At 50.4% G+C, this 20,048-nt stretch overlaps 1 protein-coding gene across 1 annotated transcript; it reads right to left on the bottom strand.

The window, feature by feature from the left end:
• Window positions 1-1,705: 1,705 nt before the first annotated feature.
• dennd2b (DENN domain containing 2B) lies at window positions 1,706-19,388 on the bottom strand. Its single transcript, XM_068747446.1, has 18 exons — window positions 18,616-19,388; window positions 17,888-18,033; window positions 14,662-14,783; window positions 13,969-14,181; window positions 13,497-13,593; window positions 13,334-13,378; window positions 12,509-12,693; window positions 11,870-11,979; window positions 10,815-10,884; window positions 9,304-9,381; window positions 8,440-8,580; window positions 8,211-8,359; window positions 5,534-5,711; window positions 5,354-5,395; window positions 4,726-4,837; window positions 3,380-3,619; window positions 3,147-3,233; window positions 1,706-3,052 (listed from the first exon to the last, which is right to left on the bottom strand). The coding sequence occupies exons 1-18, from the start codon at window positions 19,371-19,373 to the stop codon at window positions 3,018-3,020; spliced, it is 2,808 nt and encodes a 935-aa protein (XP_068603547.1). The 5' UTR covers window positions 19,374-19,388; the 3' UTR covers window positions 1,706-3,017.
• Between the last annotated feature and the right edge of the window lie 660 nt (window positions 19,389-20,048).

Genomic DNA, 20,048 nt, shown 5'->3' with positions numbered 1-20,048 from the left:
ACAACCGGTGCGGGTCCACCCAGCGCCGCTAACCCAGCCCGGATTCAAGCTCAGCGAACCGTCGACGGGGCTCCGAAAGAAGCATCTGCCCGACGACAAGGAAGTCCAGATCTAGCATCCGACCGCGTCCGATCTGGAGTCTGCCCGACGACATCCGCTGCAGCCTGACCTACAAACCTGCAGCGTCCTGGTCCTCGGCGCTTCAGCGGGGATCTCAGAGCGATGCCATCCCCATCCCCATTCCCATTCCCATTCCCATCCCCATTCCCATTCCCATTCCCATTCCCATTCCCATCCCCATTCCCATCCCCATCCCCATTCCCATTCCCATTCCCATCCCCATCCCCATTCCCATTCCCATCCCCATCCCCATTCCCATCCCCATTCCCATCCCCATTCCCATCCCCATCCCCATTCCCATCCCCATTCCCATTCCCATCCCCCGTCGAGCGCCCAAAGACACAATTTGGAACCCAATTAGCCCCCGAGCTGCGCCCCGCCGCTCACTGACTCGGCTCTGCAGCGTTTGCTTGTTGCTCCAACTACCGGTACATTTCTCCCCTGCCCCGGCTCAAGGGCACTAAGGCAGCAGGCAGGCAGGCGAGTGCCTTGAGAGCAGCATCCTATTAAAACTCTTAAAATAGAAACTCGTTTTAATGATGAAAATTAAATGTCAATTTACCCTAAATTGTCTTTTACATATCCCCCCCCCCCCCCCCCCCCGGAGGAATCTGGTCCAAATGAAGAGGCGCTGATGATCACAGCTGGATCCGGATCAGGACCTGCTCAGTGTCGGCTGCTCTTTCAAGCAGGAAGTGTTGCCATGGTTTCCTGGTCATGTGACGCAACAGGATGACGTGAAGTGATCGATGTCGTGAACAGAGATTTATATCCGTATTTCTTAGAGTTTAGGGTATCTCACCACATCGCCATGGTTACAACAACTAATGTCCTACATTTATTTTATCTCTATTTTTAGATTCTTTAACCATGAAAACAAACATTTAACAACATGGATTCGCGTTGATATGATCAGTTTAGAAGTGATTCACAAAAAGCAGCAGTGGTGGATTCTTCTGGATCCAGATCCGGAGCTTTTGAAGGTTGAAGGATTTTAATCTAATATATCTGGAAACTGTGAGAATGCATTTCGAGGATTAAGGATTTACACATTGAGTCAATTCACAAATCGTGGCGGGATTTTTAGCGACTGCTCCAACGTTTCCTCAGAGAACCGGAGAAATTAGAGTTCTAAAAGGATTTTATTTTTAAATGTTGGTGCAGCCAACACTTCCGGAAAGTCACTGCTGGTGACATTCCAGATCACCAGTGGTAACTATAAAAAAAAAAACATTCCATCACATCAGGAATCACATTCACGTTTTCACTGCTGAGACATTCGCCAGTGTAATTACAGAATTAATGACGTCACAGTAACAGTAACAATAAATGGTGAAATCCTTCGTGATATAATGTTCGTCTGTCTGAAGATGAAACGTCTTTTCTCTTATTCCTGTCAGAAGCGGCGGGACTTCCAGCGCGTTCCATTCTGACGTGTGACGCGCGTCTGTCTACGCGCACCACGCGTTCACGAGCGTGTCGCTCTGACAGCGCTTTATTAACGAGGACGCGTCAGTCAAAGCGCGGAGGATCTGTCCCCGCATCCCCGCATCCCCGCAGCAGCCCCCCCCCCCCCCCCCCCCGCATCAGCATCAGCACCAGCAACCCCCCCTCACGCCTCACATCGTGCGTATGAGATTGCGTCATGGCGCACAGCTGGAGGACAGCACGAAAACAAAGTCGGCGAAATTAGAACTGCGCAACATTTAATTCCGCTCGCTGAGTGCGCGGCGCGTGTACGCGTGCGTGCGTGCGTGTTTTCAGTCCGGCGGACACGAAGCTGTCTGACGGGAACGTCACGTCAGGTCCGACCGGAGGTTTAATTATTCTCTTCATAGTAACAATAATATTATTATCATGCCTTTCTTTAATTTTATGAATTTTATTTTTGTTTTACCTCGTCCCGTGAATCTCCGCGCGTCCGCCGCCTCTCCTCGGATGTTGTTCTTTGGACAGGCATAAAAAAAAAAAAAGAAATTTGGGGAAGTCCCAAGTCTCGTATTTAATCGTGAGACTTTGTTTCCCCCCGCGATACTTCAGACGTTTCTCACAGCTGTGATGAAAGTTGTTAAAGAGCAACACGACTTTAGTCCTCATCGGATCTATATTTGGCATAATGAGCATATTTAGTATAAAAATAAATCACTTTCTTTAAACAACGGATTGAAAATAATATTTTGGTAATTAATTAATCAAGCTGGCCAACTTTATTCTTATCCCCATGAATAATATTCCTATCGCTGCAAAGGAAGTTTCTGTTTCTGATTCCATCCCGACAGGAATAATTTCTTTATTTAGAGGCTTCAAAGAAAATCTTATTTTCCCCGTTTCAGGGAATGTATTTTAAACGAATATTGGAAAAAGCTGTTTATCGGTTCAGAGTAAGAATGTTAATAATACGATGTCATCAGAGGGAAACGCTTGTTTTGGTGGTTGCCATGACGAGGAGTGACTTATAGGTGCCAGCAGGAGAAGATTTGGGAGGCGTGTTATCAGTGAAGCCAACGAAGCATTTAAACCGTTTTTAATAAAGATTTGAAACGACTGTGAAGAGTTACATTAAATGTCTTCGTCGTCTTAATACATGTACAGTTTTCAAATAGGTTTTACACTCCTTAAACAGAGGACAACGCTATTGTGAAATAATACAGACAGGAAGTGTACATCAACGCGCACACACACACACACACACACATTCTGGTGACACGCCCCGCGGCTCCCCCTGCTGTGCACCGTCCCGCTAGCGCCGTCTCACAACGTGCACTGAAGCGCATCGCTCACACTCACAGTGAAACTGTATTTACATGTTTACAAAAGGGATGACAGCATCATCCGGATGCAGAGACACGGAAACGCGTCGTCTTTGAGCCCGTCGGATGATCGTCGGATGCGTTCCCTCAGCTCTTTTTGTGGAGGAACTTCATTTTACTTCCTAAAAAAAAGAAAAACATTCTTAGTGTTATTCTTATTATGCATTAATGCACACGTTTGAGACGAAGGCCCGGCGTGTCCTCGGGGTGACGCACCAAGGCCCTTCAGGAACTTGTTGACGCCGCTCTGCTCCGTGTCTGGAAGCTCCTCCAGGTACTGATCGACCCTCTGCTCAAACAAACCTGAGACAAAACAGGAGATTAAAAACCAGCGGAATGCGCAGGGGGCGGATGCATGGTCACATTTCAGCCACTAGAGGTCGGTGTGGCTCCTCCTGGCTTTGACGTTCACGGAGAGAACGGTCCAATCCGGGGGACAAATGATCTACCTTTGGCTCGGGTCTTCCTCAGCTCCCGATCCTGAATGAAGCCTGCGAACATCTGAGACTCCATGAAGACGCCCAGGAAGCGACGGATGCTCTTCGAGGCCACGGATTTGCGGAAGGCCTCTCTTTGGAAAACTCGCTCCCCACGCTCATTCTGAGTGATGAACAGGGAATAATGGCCCATGGCCTCCAGGAAGAAGCGGATGAAGGCCTCCGACACCAGGCTGTTCAGGGAGTTATACTCTGTTGACACACAAAAAAGGGGGGGGGGTGATTATCACTTGTCTGCTCGGCTTTTCCTGGCCCACATCCCTCCCCTCCGCAAAGTTAAGTAGTTTTTGTGCAAACAGGGAAATAGTTTCAATGTCCTAAAATTAAAAAAAGATTCCTGGATCCATCCTTCTATCCGTGATTTTCTTTCCTGGCATCATTCCCACCGGGTTGTGTGGAAACCCGTCCGTTAGACGTCGTCCTTCGCGTTATTAGCCGGCCGGGCAGAGACGCAGGTGAGAAGGACGACGCCTCAGGGAAGCAGGGCTGCTGTGCATCAGATTAGCGTCGCGCTAATTACCCGGAGCGTAAGAAATAAGAACGACGAGGAGTCAAAAACACAGAAGCAGACCGCAGATACGGAAAATCTGAGTTTCCAGAGGCCCGGACCTTCATGGCTGCAGAAAGGACGCTCTATGAAGGTCATGAGTCTGAAGGATGGAGTAAACAAGCTGAAGAGAATGTAAATATTACAAGGGGGGGGGGGGGGGGGGATCCTCAGGAACACAATCAGAGCTGTGACCGTGGAGGCTTCACAAGTCGTTAACGGATAAACACCACGAGGCTCATTTTGTGCATTCCGTCTGCTTCCCTTCCCCATCGCACTCCGGCGTTCCACGGACGGCGGGAATATCACAAGGCGTTTTACCAAGAGGACGTCGTCGTGCGATGTTGACCCTGAAACGCCTCGGATCAAGCGGCTTTGAGATGTAAGACAAACACGCGACGCTAGCGGCAGGATTTATCTTGGAGGAGAATGTGGGAATGACGGGACGCTTCTCCCGTGTGGGATCTCCCCGGAGTAACGGGATGGATCTTCAAAGGAGGGGAGAGGAAGATCAGGTTTCTGTTTTTGTTATTGTCTCTTGAATTTCCCTTCGTCTCCCTGAGAAGCACATTCGGCATCGCGGTCCTGAAAATGGCTCCGCAATTAACCGATTTCGATTCCCTAATAATAACGGCAATCCTTCCAAAGCGAGAAGATTCCCAAAACGGGAACGCCGTCCCTGCGATCTCACTCCCAACCCGACGCACGGGCGACGTCATCCGACCGCAGAGATGAGTCGTCACGTATTCACCTTCGTCCGACTCGGAGTCGGAGTCCTGGCTGATGATGTCGTTCCTCTGCTCCAGCGCTTGCTCCAGAGCCGCCTGGAGTTTCCGGGGCAACAGCGAGGCCTCGTCATCCATCTGCAACAGAGGAAGGCGCCGAGTCAGCGGGAGACGGACAGACCGTGCGAGTTTGCTGACCGGTAACTAATGACGAGTCATGGTTTTTGGTTTCATTAATATTCCCGTGGCAGCGTGTCGACTCTGATTTCTGTTTCCCGTCACAGCGACGTGTCACGGATAAATAATCCCTGGATTCGTCACGCAAATTAAAGGCGTCATGCGTCATCGCTTGTTTTCTTCGGCTTGTGGCCTAAGTTACAAAACGACATTACTCTCATGTCGTTTTCATTTCAATGCGTTTTGGCCCTTATTAGGGACATTTGGAGTGGACGCTCATAAAGGGGTGGATTGAGGACATTTTTTGGGGGACATTTTTGCAGCACAGGGATTGTAAAAATAAAATGAAAGTGAAAGGCGACACAAGGACGTTGGATCAATGGATTCAGGATCCGTTAGATTTTTTTCTCATTGGACTTACAGGAATTTATTGGGTTTTGAAACGAAAGGTAATTTAATATACGGTTAGAGACTCACCTGTCGGATGAATCGATCGGTTCCCAGGTCGACCATCAGAGCCTGAGAAGATGGAAAGTGACCAGTGACCTTCTTGAATAATCGATTAGTATTGATCAAAGGTTCAACAGCGGCAGCCAGTTTAAACAGAACCAGAATTTAGTTGTAGACGAGAGCATGCACGGACGCCGCCGTCCTCACCTCTTCCACAGGTAACTCCTTGAGCTTGGGCAGGGAGCTGGACAGCAGCCCCACCAGGAAGGGCGTGGGACAGCAGACGATGTCCAACATGGAGCCCGGCAGCACCGGGATGAAGGTGTGTTGCCAGGAGAAGGGATACAGCAGCGCCACCACCGCTAGCATGCAGCTGGACAGGGTGCTGACGATGGGAGACAGAAAGGAGGATAGCGGTTGCCGTGGCAACAACAAACAAACACAAATCCCGCCTCCTGCAGCCCGTAAATCAATAACCGGGCATGAATGAGCTTGACATCATCTACTACGAAGAACCGCGACGATGGGCGAGCGGCGCCGCCGCGTCGCTCCACGTCTGCAGGGGCGCCGTGGCGCCGACTGTTGATACGAACCCGAAAAAAGCAGCGATTCCGTTTGGGCCCGACAGCTGCGGCTTAAAACCCGGATCACAAATAGCAGCCCGTCTTTCTCACGGTCCGCCGCTTGTTGACAGTGGCTGACCCTCGTCCCCTCTGTCTCTGCATACCGTCCAATCCGTGCACACGACGAGAGAGAAAATAAACCCCGGGTCCGACTCAGGCCCGGGCCAAATCAGAACGAGTCCAGAACAAGTCCGGGGGTTCCAAGCTGGCTCAACGAGGAATGTTCTCCGTGGTGGCATCGCAGCAAACGGGAGCCAGCTCGTGTCACGTGACGTTAAACTTCAACATTTGGACAGGGGCCCGAATCGGTGCCCTGATGAACTCCAGCTCCGCCGCTTCATCCTACGCGTTTGCCACGAGTTGAAATGCGTGTTCTCGACCGGGTCGAATTACGGCAGTAAAAATCAAACCGCTCTTTCGGCTTTTCCGTTTCAGTCGCAACATGAAGCGCGTTTGCAGCTTCGCCTCGGCCAGCCTGATTCCAGCCCGATTCCCGGTTTGCCTGAGGAGGTCTTGATAATTCCTAACAGATCCCATCTCTGGGGGGGTTTGACAAGTTCCAACAGGGAATGACGGGTCACAGATCTCACAAAACCTTTGCCGTGAGCTACACGTGACCCGAAACGCCGCCGGAAGGGTCGATTACACGCCACGCACACATTCTGGGAAGGAAAATGGCCCTAATGTCGGGAAACAGTGGTTTTCCAGCTGTTGCATTGGTTCACCGTTATCGGTGGACCATCAGGTCAACACTTCAGGGAGAGCTGCTTTATTACGCCGTCCCTGCGAAACCATCGACGGGCCCGTCATCGCAAGCGTGCTGATTTGAGCACGTTAGCTCAAAGCGCCACTGCAGCCAACTTCCAGCCCACAGAAACCCGAAGCTACACGAGTTGATCAAAGCCGTGGTGAGATGAGGCTGAGGGGGGGAAAACCCAAAACACTCAAATGTGATCGCTTCAATCCGAGTGCACGCTGAAAAGTCTCAGAGTTGTGATCGGAGCCAGTTGTGCCGAGGCGCGGTCTGGAAGCTAATCCTGACATATTAGCTCTGAGATCAGGCAGGACCCCGGCTTGATGAGATTTGTGTACGAGGCTGAACTGGCAGATCCTCCAGGAAACATGGGACGGAGGGGCTTAGCGGGCCCGGAGGAGGAGGAGGGGACAGAGACAAGCGGCTGCATTTAAGATCTTCCCGAGCTCCAAATGGCACCTAGAAGCTAAACGAAGCAGCAGCAGATCAAGGGGAGTCCTACGTGTATTCAGAGTATTTTTATACTCCTGAAGAATTTTTTCTGCTCCCTTGGTCCCCAAATGATTTTTCCTTCACTTCCTGTCTGTACGGATCTCCAGCCACCGGCGCTCCGGCGCTCCGGCTCCACGGAAGGCGACAGCAGGAGGATTTCCCGATGGGAAATTCTGTACGTGTTCTTATTAAAGCCGCAATGACGTCTGCCCTGATTTCTCAGCTGCGGTCTGAAGAACGACGGAGGCTGTTTGCATCCGTCTGCAGGCCGACTGCACCTTAATCTGGTTAAATCCTCCCAGATTGACTCGGCTGAAGATTTACCTGATTCTGCGTTCACATTGTTCTTAGAGGCTGGCGGGTGAGACACAGCAGAGAAACAGGAGACAGAAAACAAATGCCTGACGTGACTTTTGCTCCAGCTTCCTGTTTGTATTGGGTATACATTTCAAGGGGGGGGGGGGGGGGGGGGGTTCTGCCACTGAGGTATTTTGGGAACCAGAGCCCTAGAGGGAGCAGCCCTTTCATCAGTCGCTAACGCCGCACATTAAAATCCACACAAGCACCCGATGCTGGAACCAGACGTTCATCTCACAGAAGATAAAACTCGCCATGACAACGCGGCGCTGTCACCTAGCAACGGCTTCGTGCATCGCTGCTGCTGATCCGCCGCTTCCTGTCCCGGGTTTCTCTCCCGGGACGCTGAGAGCGCTGCAGCTCGTGTTTGGGGAGTGAACGTGGCATCCGAAGTCAAGCGGTGACAGTCGGGTCAAAGCGGAGTCGCACGCAGGAAGCGCATTCTTTCTCCTCGCAGTCGCTGCCCCCCCCCACCCCCCCGCCGATGTTTGCTTAAACCGGGCGCCGATGCAAGCAGAGATAACGTCTCCACCCTCCAGCACGCTCTCCCTGAGGAGAGGACGCACTGGGGGCTCCTCCCCCCGGCAGCTTTCTCCTCTTCTGTCGCTAACAGACTGAAATATGCCCCCCCCCCCATCTGACTTCGGGTTGGACTCACCTGAGTTTATCGGCCACAAAGATGACTCGGCGCTCCAGCAGCAGGGAAGCGAAGACCCTTATCACCTGCCGTGCGCTGAGGCAACTTAACAGGCTGTCAAAGTCCACGTGTTCCAGTCTGGAGTCGCTGGGCCGCCTCAGCTCGATGACCTGCTGGGGCGGGGGAAGGGAAATCTAAGTCATCCCAGATTGTCGGGACGTGAGGAGAAGAGAAAGGCGGCAGCTCTGACCTCATTTCCTGCGCCGGGCAGAAAAGTCTTAACTTTGATGATCTTCCCTGGTGCAGGGAAGGGCGACTCCATCAGACTCCTCATGAACGGGTAGACCAGGGCGGCGGAGACGCCTCGCCGCCGCTCCACCTCGTCCAGTATCTGAACGCGGGGGGGGGGGGGCACGATCGCGTCGTTAAAATGCATGAATCAGCGTCAGCTAGAATGCCCCCCCCCATGCTAAGGGAAGCATGCTACAGGGCTTTAAACTAGGATGACATGCAGATCTGTGCAACTTTTGATTTTGGGCTAAAAGAATTTTTTTATTTAATTCTGTTTTTTTGTTTTTATCACAAATGTCTGTGTTTTTGTCCGAGTCGCTTCCTGTCTGGAGAGTTTGTCAGAGAGTCGTGTGTTTTCAAGGTCATATGATATCACCTCTCTCTCTCTCTCTCTCTCCACACACTCTGAAATCAAACACCAGCTTCTTTTCTCTTGCAGTCTTGTATTTGGCACCGGTACCAGTAAAAAAAGAAACACTTTGTAGACGCATCGATTTTTAAATCCGCAGGTTACAAATGTCCTTTCAGGGTTTAGTCTTTAATGGCGGCCCCTGTCCTTGGTAATCCGCCACCGGATGCTCTTTCTCGTGTAATATAGCAACCGTTTTGTTCAAGCCGGCTGCGCTGGATTAATTAATAATCAGATAAGGCTGCAAAAGTCAAACAGAGTGACTGTTCTGCACCGCTGGGACAAAATAATAAGGAAGCAATCGCTCTAGGAAACAGGACAGTTTAAAACAGAAAACATGCAGCTTATTAATGAGGCTGTCGCTACGTGTGCGTGCGTGCGTGCGTGCGCGTGCACGGGACCGGTTGAACTCACCGTGGAGAACAAGTCGAAACAGCCCAGCCTGCTGATGACACAGTACACCTCTGGAAGGCGAGGCCCTTTCCCGGTCGGCTGGAATGGAAAGCGACAGACCAAGACGTTCAAAGCTTAAACACACTTAAAGGTGCAGTCCGCAGATACAAGACAAGGACGAGAGAGCTCCCAGACACCACAGCCCCTGAACGCATCACGAGCATTCTGCTCCTTTACCTGAGGCCAGTCTCGGTACTTTAGCGGTCTGTATAAACTTCTTCTCAAAGTGAACTTTCATCGCAGGAAAGTCATTTTTATTCTTCAATCAAATGTGTGGAATTTCATTCAGATATTAAATGTAAGGCTCCGGATCGTGATGCGACACATAGACGGAGGTGGAAGCCTTTATGGGGGCGCCGGCCTCCCTAACGCGGGCGGTTGATCAGCTCCTGGCAATCTTATCGACCTTCCCTCGTACGCCCACAGACCACGATCTGCTTCAAGAGACGCTCGAACACACAGAAACACGAGAGCGCACGCCCTCGAACGCACCATTGTCCATATTAGGCATGCAGTTTTCAACTCTTGTTTCTCCTTTTCCAATGGATGATTAAGTCAACTATGTGGAGCCCGATTCAAGTCCTCAGGAATGTTTAGTCACTGCCAACAGCTGGTCAGACAGCAGGGAGGAAGCCGAGGAGCTGGAGGAGAGCAGCTCGCTTGCTCCTCTGCCTTCAGTCAGGATCAATCCCAGATCAAAGGAGCGGTGAAGGCCTTTGTTGTCCGAAACGTTCACGTCCTGTAAACACACTCGGAAACAACAAAATCCCAACCACATCTGCAGAATCATGCTCTCTGCCCGCCGGCTCGGGAAGCTCAAAGGAAACTCCGAAGGAGCTTCTTGTGGAGAGGAAACGCTCCGCAGGGACAGTCGGGATGTTTCACGCTTTTCTTTGTCTCCTATCCTGAATGACTCGTTAAACTCACGAGTCGGTCCTTTTTTATTATTATCGTGGGTTATTGTATTTTCATTTCATGTCCAAGACGGAACATTTCCCGCATCTACAGCGATTTAAGTGAGCGGTCGCCACCGGGTTTTCCTTTGTCCCTTTTTACACACATATCGGGTTTCAAACACTGATTTACATATTTAGCTTTAAACCGCCTGAACGTTGCAGCAACTCAAATCCCCTGTCTCAAATGGTAATGTGGTTTGAATGCTTGTTATTCCAGATGTTTCTGTTTCTGCTGCTTGCCAGCGGAATTTCCAGGGCAAACACGAACAAAAAAATATAATAAAAAAAAAAACCTCCAGGACCCTCATGCTGGTCAGCGGCCAAAATAATGAGCGGGTCAAACTCTTTTGTTTGCCTTCATGGCCACCAAATTTGTCATGTTTTTTTTTTTTTGTCGTCCCCCTCCCGCCCCCCGAATGAAAACCGGGTCCCACGTTTGCATGTCTGTCACAACAAACAGGTCCCAGCAGGGTGTGAACAGGAAGCTCGGGATGACGGGTTGGACGGCGGACTCACCAGCAGGCGTCTGCAGTAGCCGAACCTCCTGCTGCCGTCCTCTCCGGTCAGCATGAAGGAGAAGGTCTCGCTGCAGCAGAACAAAAGCAACCAGATGGACACGCATGAGACGGGACAAAAGACACGCAACTCAGACTCAACTTAACGTAAAGACAGGAGCGGCTGATGACTCGCAGTTATTTCTGTTATTCATCGAGGAAATAACACGACTATTCCCGCTGGACACACGGTTCACACTCAACAGCAGCACAAGCTGTATCAACAGGGAGCCGATGAAAGTGGGTTTCTATCCGTCACAAGAAGTACGACTCAGCATGTCCAGGCAGCCGAGTTACGCGTTCTGCGGTTTTGGAAAGAGATTTCTGAAAATCGGAGATGAAGAACATTCGAACAGAAAGTCTGCGTCACAAAACTGCTTGAAGTCGTGGGAGAGCGTCGGTCAGGAAGGGTTCGGAGGGGAAATGTTGGATCAATGACTCACTCTCGGGGTGAAGTCGATAGATTGCAGCATCTGCTGCTTCGAGTTTGAGTTTTTCTGATGCGTGTCTCCCAAGGCTCTCCCGACCTTCTGGAAGCATGATGCTACTAAATGCCCCTTAACAGAGGATTCTACTTTACATTAAACCTTCTGGTTATTTACTGGTGAAATCCAGGCACCGCTAACGAGTTTCAAAATGTGCACAATGCAGCTCCATTCAGAAACATTTGCACCTCGTTCCTTTTCAGCCGGAATGCGTGACGAAAATGACCAGTAGGTGGCAGTACCCAGGTAAAAAAGAAAAAAGAGAAGAAGAAGATAAGGACCAGTCTTTTCATCTGGCTCTTGTGATTGGCTCAGTCGGTCCTAGTTTTGTTTTAAGTCACTTTAGAATTTAGAATTTTCAAATTATTGATTAAAATAATGATAAATGTTTTTTCCAAAATGCGACAGATTATTGCATTTTCTTGTCGGCTCGAAAGACATATATCTTAAGGCGGAAGGCGTGGCAGCTCAGATTGCCCTTAATTTCAGGGGCCGTCTGTGTGAAAGGGAATTCAGGGATTATCAGCCGTACCTCGAGTACTCAGACACGGGACTCCAGTCTTTTGCATCTGGGAAACAGAACTGAGGAATAGCTTTGAGTCTCTGTTCGGCTTCTCGCATCTGCTTGGTGGGTCTCTCTAGCTGTGAGAGGAGAGGAGAGGAGACAAGGAGGGAAGGAGGAGAGGAGTTTCAGTTAGCTCATAACTGTATCCTCCTTTTTTAAGACCTTCGTGGACGTCAGAGCGGCTAATAAAGAACCATACCGACATTTCTCCCATGCAAGGTCAAGCCTTTGCCCCCGCCGGTCCTCATTAACTGAAAAACAGAGTGTTTCCTCTGGATGGGGGAGATATCTTCTCCCACGGGACAACGCTGCCAAACTCGATCCTAAATCACTTTAAAATACGTCTCTGAATAACTGAAAACACAGATCTGAAAAATCCCTGGTTATTCTAAACTGTAAACACACGTCCGAGTCGCCATTGGTTACGCATCCGTTGCTCCTCATGCAATAATAACAGAACTCAAACGATTCGCTTTACTTCTGCTCTAGCTCGAAGGCAGACCTGTCGGAAACTGCTGCTACACAAAGACCGGTCCCGACGGCGATAAACAAAGACGACCACGTTGTCCGGACCCGTCGGTGCAGCTGCACCCGTCGTGAACTTGCCTTGGGGAACTGGTAGGTCACTTCTGGGGAGTAGGAGTTTTTGCTGGGCTTCTTTTTTAACGAAACGACCACAAAATATTCAAAGAGCTCCCTTTCTTGCCACTCGATGAGCTGCAGCTCCAGCGTGCGGTAGCTGGGGGCCCGTCGGAGGATGGACTGCAGCTTCAACAACCTCTGGGTGTGGGCTGAGGGAGGAGGCAGGTGTCAGGCAAAACGTTATTTCATCTTTATGTCATACCCCTTATGGACTCTAGATGTGATTAATGTGCTGATAAAGTAAACCGGCCGATCCGATAGCACGTGTTCACTTATTAAAAACACTACCGGCAGTCATTCGTGTGCTTCAGCTGGTGCAGAGAGTAGCGTCTAATTTATTAAACAGCCATCCACAACGTGGAGAGAGCTCGAAGGATTGGGACTAAGCAGCCGTGCAGCCTTAAGAAAGCCACTTAACAGTGAGGGGAAGTCGAAAAAACTGGGATTGGCTCGGGAGTGGAAAGATTGGACTCTGGAGCAAACGTGGACTCGATCCAGATGCACCCTCTTCCAGAGTGATGGGTGCAACGGGGTAAAACCAGAGGGGGGGGGGGGTAAAGGATCAGGGCATACGGCAAGATCTATCAGGAATAGATTGTGAAGGAGGGGTTCAAGGGGATCAGACGGGATCTCTCCAACCATCGTTCCAACATTTTGGTGGAAAACAAATGCAACTCAAGATGGAGATAAATGGCCTAATTTATGGGCCGGGAAATGTATAAAACCGGAAGGCAGAGTGGAAACCCGCCCTAAGACAGACCTGCAGCGCCAAACCCTGCGGTCGCTCACCTTTGAACCGGTCATCAGAGTCGCTCTCACTCTCACTGTTGTCATCTGGAGGTGGAGGTGAGACAAACGGGACGGGGTTTGAACAGGGTCAAAGGTCAGTTTGAGTGAAGAAAACAGCAGGAAGCGATTCGCTAACTTCTCTGGGCGGTGATTGGTTGATTACCTCGCAGAGATGGAGTCTCAACGTTGGACATGGACAGCTTCTTCAGCCTCTTCTTCCCACGTTTAGTGCAGTAAATGGAGTTAATCCTCTGGACCAACTGTAAACAGAGGGAAAAGGGAATTCTCTGCGCGGGGAATCTGGAGTTGTTCTTCGTTTGATCCTACGTGTAGAAGTCGGGGGAATCGGCCAAAAGTAATAATGTCCTGAGCTTTGAATGACAGAACCGGAAAGCGTCGGGCAGGTTCTATGAAACAAGGTACCGGAGGAGTGGAAGCCCAAGCAGTAATTACATTCATTGAGGTGCTGTGTTTTAAAAACATCTTTCCCAAACAGGGAAAGTACACGCGATCCGGAACGACTCGGCCCCTACGGAAACCTGAGCCGGTCTGAGAGGCAGGAAAGGAAAGAGAACTCAGCCGGAGCTCTGCGAGGACTTAGCCCGGGTGTTTGTGTAGGATCCAGTGGTGTGTACCTTGGGGATCCTCCAGTGCCTGTGTGAGGCCAGGCTATCGCTGGCGCTACACAGGCTAGCATCCAGCAAGCCACACGGGGAGCCCCCACCCAGCTGGGGGAGAAGCAGCAGCTCATCGTGGCTGTAGCGTTTGGGCAACTGCGATATCCGGTGGCTCTTCCTGTCACTCGGACCAGCGAGGCGAAGAGACTGGCTACTGGGTTTGGAAGGCAACTAGTCGAGGATGAAAGGATTTAGAAAGATTACAGCGTCTGCATGTACAAGAAGGAGACATCAGGATGAAATGTGAGAAGACGACCTGCAGAGTAAACACAACTCCTCCGCTTTACTACGTCCTGCTGTTTGGTCATTTTGCAGTTTCTCAAAAAAAAACCCCGATGAGGCTGTTTGGTTGTGTTGCAGACACATGCAGCAGCTACGTTCCTGTTGAATTCCTGAGAAAGAAGCTGCTGAATGATTGTTAAAATGCACCAGTTACCCCTGCCATTTGCCCTTTCTATAGCGACACAAGTGCTTTAAAGTGAAGACGTCAAATCTTGAGATAGGGCCTTGGAGAACTCCAGGCCTTTATATACGGTATCAAATGTCACAAATGAGGTGTAAAATTCTCTCAAAGAACTCATCCAGGATTAAGTTCCGACGGCCACGGAGAGGATTTGCCTCGCCGCAGGAAAAACACAGCTTGGAACTCACCTGAGGCGGAGAATTCAGCTTTCCATCCATGGCGGTCCAGGATCTGCTGCTTTCCAACAGGCAAGGCTGCCGACCCAAGCTCTTGCGCTTCAGATCGACATCCTCGTATGGGTTCTCCTTCTCTGTGGGGACAAACCGAGCATTTGTTGCAGCTCAGATATAACGCCAGCGCTAAGAGCAGCAACGGTTCACTGGTGGAGAATGTTTTGGACGGAAGAGAGACGAGGCCGTGAGGTCAAAGAGGGTGAATAAGGGGCAGCGTGGGGTAACGGGGGGGGGGGGGGGGGGGGGGGGGGGGCAGGAGGGTTTTCCTGTGGGTGATCTGAAATGAGACGAGTCCTGCAAGGTAAATCTAAGGTCACACCCAGCTAGCTGAAATGAACTCCCTTTTTTTTGGGGGGGGGGGTAGACATGACTGTTGGCACCGGGCCCCACCGGCCCCAATGGGCCCAGCTGAAACTGCTGGACGCGAGGCTTCCGGTGAGTCATTGTCCAGGCATGTAATGTACTGTCTGCTGAAAGAAGCAAGGGGGGGGGGGGTATCTTTGTGGAGCGTAAAACTGTTCCACTAAGGTAAGGAAATGAACTTCTATAGCCTTTGTAATGGTATAACTGGAACTGCACATGCTAATTAGTTTTAAGCTAACTCTGGTATAATGCATCAAATGGTTGCTTACAAATGAGCATTAAAAGAGAAATGTAAAACATAGAAACATACAAATAAGACATAAGCAGCGAGAAATCTTCACCACTGCTCTGTCGATGAACTTCAGTCAATCATGATCGCAAATAAAGAAAGCAAATGAGCGCCACAAAGCGCCACATGACTCCCGCTGACGTCACCTGAAAGAGGGCCAACGCCAATAAAGAGAAAACGTGTGTAACGCCACAATCGATAGCTGTTCAGGCATGTGCTCTGAGAACAGCTTCCTGGCGAGGCCCGAAAAAAGGCTGTGAGAAAGTGAAGAAAAGGCTGCAAAGAATAAAAAACAGTGCCAGATGGCGTTGAAATGCATGCGGGGAACTTTTTAAAGCAAGGAAAAGCAGCATTAACTGTCTCCTCGGCGGCTGTGGTCCTTCTTCCTGAGCGTATTGGAGGGGGGGGAAACCCGATGAACTCGACACGGCAAACAATGCGTGTGTTTTCAGGAGACTAGCCTACAGGCAGGGCTTTGTTCAGTTACCTTCTCAAGGGTTAATTATTGAGCCCGTCTAAGATAAATCAAGGCCCACGCCAATGCAGAGAAAGCATGCGCCGCTTGGGACCGTCAGGGCTTCGCTGCGTCAAACGGTTATAACATAAAAAGCCGCAGAGCAGAAAAAGAGGGCTCAGTCTGACCCCACGTTGTGCTGTGACTCCATTAAACCCACGGAACACTGTAATGAGAGCCCACTGGGAAAATGATATAGCTGCTTATACACCGGAGGTACTAATCTACTCTGATTACAAGCCCCCCCCAGACACGTGGTATTATGGACACACCTCGCCTCCACACTGTGATTGGACATTCTTGCACACAATAGATAGACTCTCTGGGCAGGGAGAGGCAGACAGCAAACCCACACAGACAATGTCACGAAACAGTATCAGCCGAGCTCAGTGCAGAGGAGCCGCCGAGACCCCACGGGGTTAAACGGCGTCGTGAGAATCACGGTGCCACCGCGACGCTTGGTTGTGATTCATCCGCCTGTAAACAGATCGGTCCCTGGCACCCGATTTACCAGCTGCACTTGTTAGACGCGCTTTAAACAGTCCTCTAACATCCTCATCTATCATGCATTTGTAATAACACCACGCTCTCAAGGTAAACATCTGGCATCGAGCGCAGGTGCCAAAGCCCCGAAATGTGCGAGCGAGACGGGCGAAAAGGGAGCGACACGGTGGCGTTGAGAAGACGTGCAGGGAGTGCTCCGTGGGAGTGGCTTGTTCGGACGGGACCTCGGAGGGGCGGAAACGCGGCTCGTTTGCTGCTGCGGCTGCTTCCCGCGTGGATCGTCTGACGAATGGCGGCGGCGGCGGAAACCGACACTCGCATCCAAGCATCCAAGTTTAAAAGCCTCGTTTGAAATAGCTGCAAGTAGTCCGCAATTTCAGCCATGGCTGTGGGGGGGGGGGACGCTGAAAAGAGAAGTGTGTCTCCGAAAGCGTAAACTCCACGCTGGGAGTCCGGGATGAGGCTTCGTTGGGATTCACATGAAAACCACTCGAGCCCTGACGCCATCGCCGAGACCACTGCCCATCTCAGCACACACACACACACACACACACACACACACAACTAATCGCTGATGCTCACTGATTGAAGATCAGCACGGCTACTTGTCGGAACGCCGTGAGGTAATGCCGTACTCGTCTCATCCCTTATTTGGTCATTAGTGAGCCCTTTATCGAGGATGAAAACTTTTCACTGCATCTGAAATCCAAGCTTCATCAGGAGATTGTGCTCCCACTGACACGCATTTCCAGCACATTAAGTAGGAACTGGGGGGAACTGGTATCTAAACCAGGCAGAAAGCCTCAGGTCAGCGACTAGTGGAAAGGAATTTGGCTCGCCGACAAGTCCAGCATTTCATCAACACATTATCTCTGGGAACGTTCGACTCGATCCTGTTTACAAAGAGACAAAAATCTGCTGCCGACAAGATTCCAGTGCGTGAAGATTGTATTTTACCAACATATTAAATGTCGTCTTCCGTCTGGCCTCACAGTTCTGGCTTTATCATGCATATAGCTCCCATGAATAAGTGTTGGGTCTTAGTTAGGCGTTTGACATGTGAAAATAAGCAGGCGGCATTTACAGTTAGATACAACTTATGAATCCACACACTCGTAGGAGAAGGAGATGCGTCTTAGGCCCACTTTCGCTCTGAGTTTGACGTCTGACTGCTGTTGTCCTGCATCCACGGTAACTGCACAATGGAAGGATCTGGTCCTCGAATGAAACCTCTGCTAATATGGCATCCAACCTGATATGTGTCGATACTTTAAACGTGAAGGAGATGTGGCTTTATTCTGTCACCACCTTGGTAACCGATGATATTAATAATAAGAATAATTAGTCCTTTGCTGGGCTCAACCTTTCTTCAACGCAAGTTTAAGTTAAGAACCCAAGTTTGACATTTTCAGAAGAACCTTTCTGTAAAGCAACTAAATTGTCCGAAATCAGCGCGATGTCAAAGAGGAATAAAGGTCCTGTTTGAAAAGCGGAAGGCCCGGCACGCTTACCTACGATGTCCTCGTAGGCGTTCTCCTCTAAAGTGCTTTTGGAACTGGGTCGACTCCGTTTGTCCACGGACAGCGTGCCATTCTCTGCAGGTGAGGACGGATATGAAGATGGAAGAGTCGCGGCGTCCTCTGACACACACGACTCCCTGGAAAGAATGTAGGAAAGTCAAGACTCACCGAGATGAAGAAAAGAAGATGACGAGAAGAAGAGTCAAGATTTAGCGTCTTCCTCAAAGGACCTAGTCCTCGACAGATAAGAACACACAGAAAGAGTCCAGATGGTATTAAAGAATTCCTTCCTCTCCCGTTGCCAGCCGGGAACAGGGACTGCGGTTAAGCCGCTGCAGACATCTTACTCTTCCTGTGGGCTTTTCACAGTTAGAGGGATACTTCACACTTGAAGGCGCTGGGGAGCAGCTTTGTTGCATTCACACGGGATCCACAGTTTGTTCACGTTGTGCCATCGACAGCTTGTGGCCTTTAAGCTCGGTCTAAAATTGCTTGAGCCACAGGAATGTTAAACACAGAGTCCAAGGGATGAGCGTTTAAGGTTTTCACCCCCCATTTCACATCTGGACAATCTGCAGAGGCTCCGCCCTCACATGTAAAACATACATAAATATCTGAGAGCTATAAGTTAAGAATAAAAACATCAGCAGACTCGGTTACATGGAAGTGTATTTAAATATCCAAATTTAACTGGTTTCTGAGCACAATGACAGGCTTACCTTTCCTGGACTCTCACTGGGTTGCTCCCACCGGCCTTTGCTGGTCGTGTCACACTGGGTGCAGGGGTCAAGGGCAGAGGAGGTGGGGATTCTGAGGTCCTGTCCGGAGGTAGTCCATTTGCTGGCAACGAGGCCTTCTTATCGCCTTTGGCGTCATACTCGAAAGTCCGTTTGGGTTTAGGTAAGGGGTTGACCGGTGTGCCGACGTATGCCTGTAGGCTGGGTGGTTCTGGGCTCTCGGACCTGGCTGAGATCACGCTGAATCTTTGTCTGAGATTAGAGAGCTTATCGGGTGCCAGAGTGTCTGGTTCAGTGGCAACTGAACAAATGCTACTCCGCTTACTGGTACATGTACTGTCAAAGTCATCGCCTATCACGAAAGACTTTTTCCTTGACTTGTCCGGAGCATAGCAGTTGTTCAGATAACGTGGAGGGGACGGGCTGGGGTTCTCTTTCATGGCCTGCTCTATCTTTTGTATCCTGTTGAGGACCGCCGATGTCTCCTTCCGGGCAGACAAGGCGCGTGCGAAAGCCCCCGACGACTCCGACTTGCCCATCCTTTTCTGGAAGCGCCCCGCACCGTCTCTGTCTGAAACTCCTTCCTCTTCCTCTGTGCAGGAGCATTCCGAGAAAGCCGTACTCATTCTGCGAACCCCCTTGAAGTCAAACGCTTTCTCGCTACAAGGAGAAGACAGAAGGCTGGTGCAACCCTCGCTGTCCCCTACGCAGTCGCCTCTTTTATCCAGACACAAGCTCATCCTAGGCAGACTCACCCTTCTGCACTCCCATTCTGAGATCTTTTTGCGGATGTTGGAGGGAGGAAGACCTGTTACAGAGCGTGCGAGGGACAGGCTGCCTTTGGGGCTTTGGTTAGTGGACGGTCCTAGCGAGAGTGTGCTCCAACTCAGGGGTCTACCATTAAGCCCATCTCCTACGGAAAGATCCTGTTGTTTCGCCTCCTGCTCCTGGTTTCCCGGACTTTCCTGGCAGGATTTGGTTTGAGATTGGGGCTTATAGATAGAAAGCCTATTGTCCAGGCAACTGATGCTCTGTGACTTGGTGAGGCGGCCAGGGGAGTCGATATCGCCCGCGAGAGGTGCAGAGGTGGAAAGGCCGGCGGTCTTGTTGCTCCAGCTCCCACGTACCAGAAACCTGCCGTCAGTCCGAGCGTACCTTCTCTGCTTCCCTGCTTCACCGTTGTTGGTGAGAGGCTTTTGGCTCTGGCCCTGACTGGTGGAGAGGACAGGGCCGGGCGATGTCGACTGGCACCTGTGCACAAACACAAAGTTACAAACACGTACTCTGAATACAAACATTTCGCCTACGAAGACATTAATGAACAATAAAGAATCATAGCGTCAGCATTTCCAATAAATCCACTCAACTCATGAAAAGTAACTCAAAGCGGAGCAGATGGAAGAAATTTGTCAAGA

This window comes from Brachionichthys hirsutus, chromosome 1, assembly GCF_040956055.1.
Source record: "Brachionichthys hirsutus isolate HB-005 chromosome 1, CSIRO-AGI_Bhir_v1, whole genome shotgun sequence".
Lineage (NCBI taxonomy): Eukaryota > Metazoa > Chordata > Actinopteri > Lophiiformes > Brachionichthyidae > Brachionichthys > Brachionichthys hirsutus.
The sequence above is the reverse complement of the archived record's forward strand: the minus strand, read 5'-3'. Positions and strand labels throughout refer to the sequence as shown.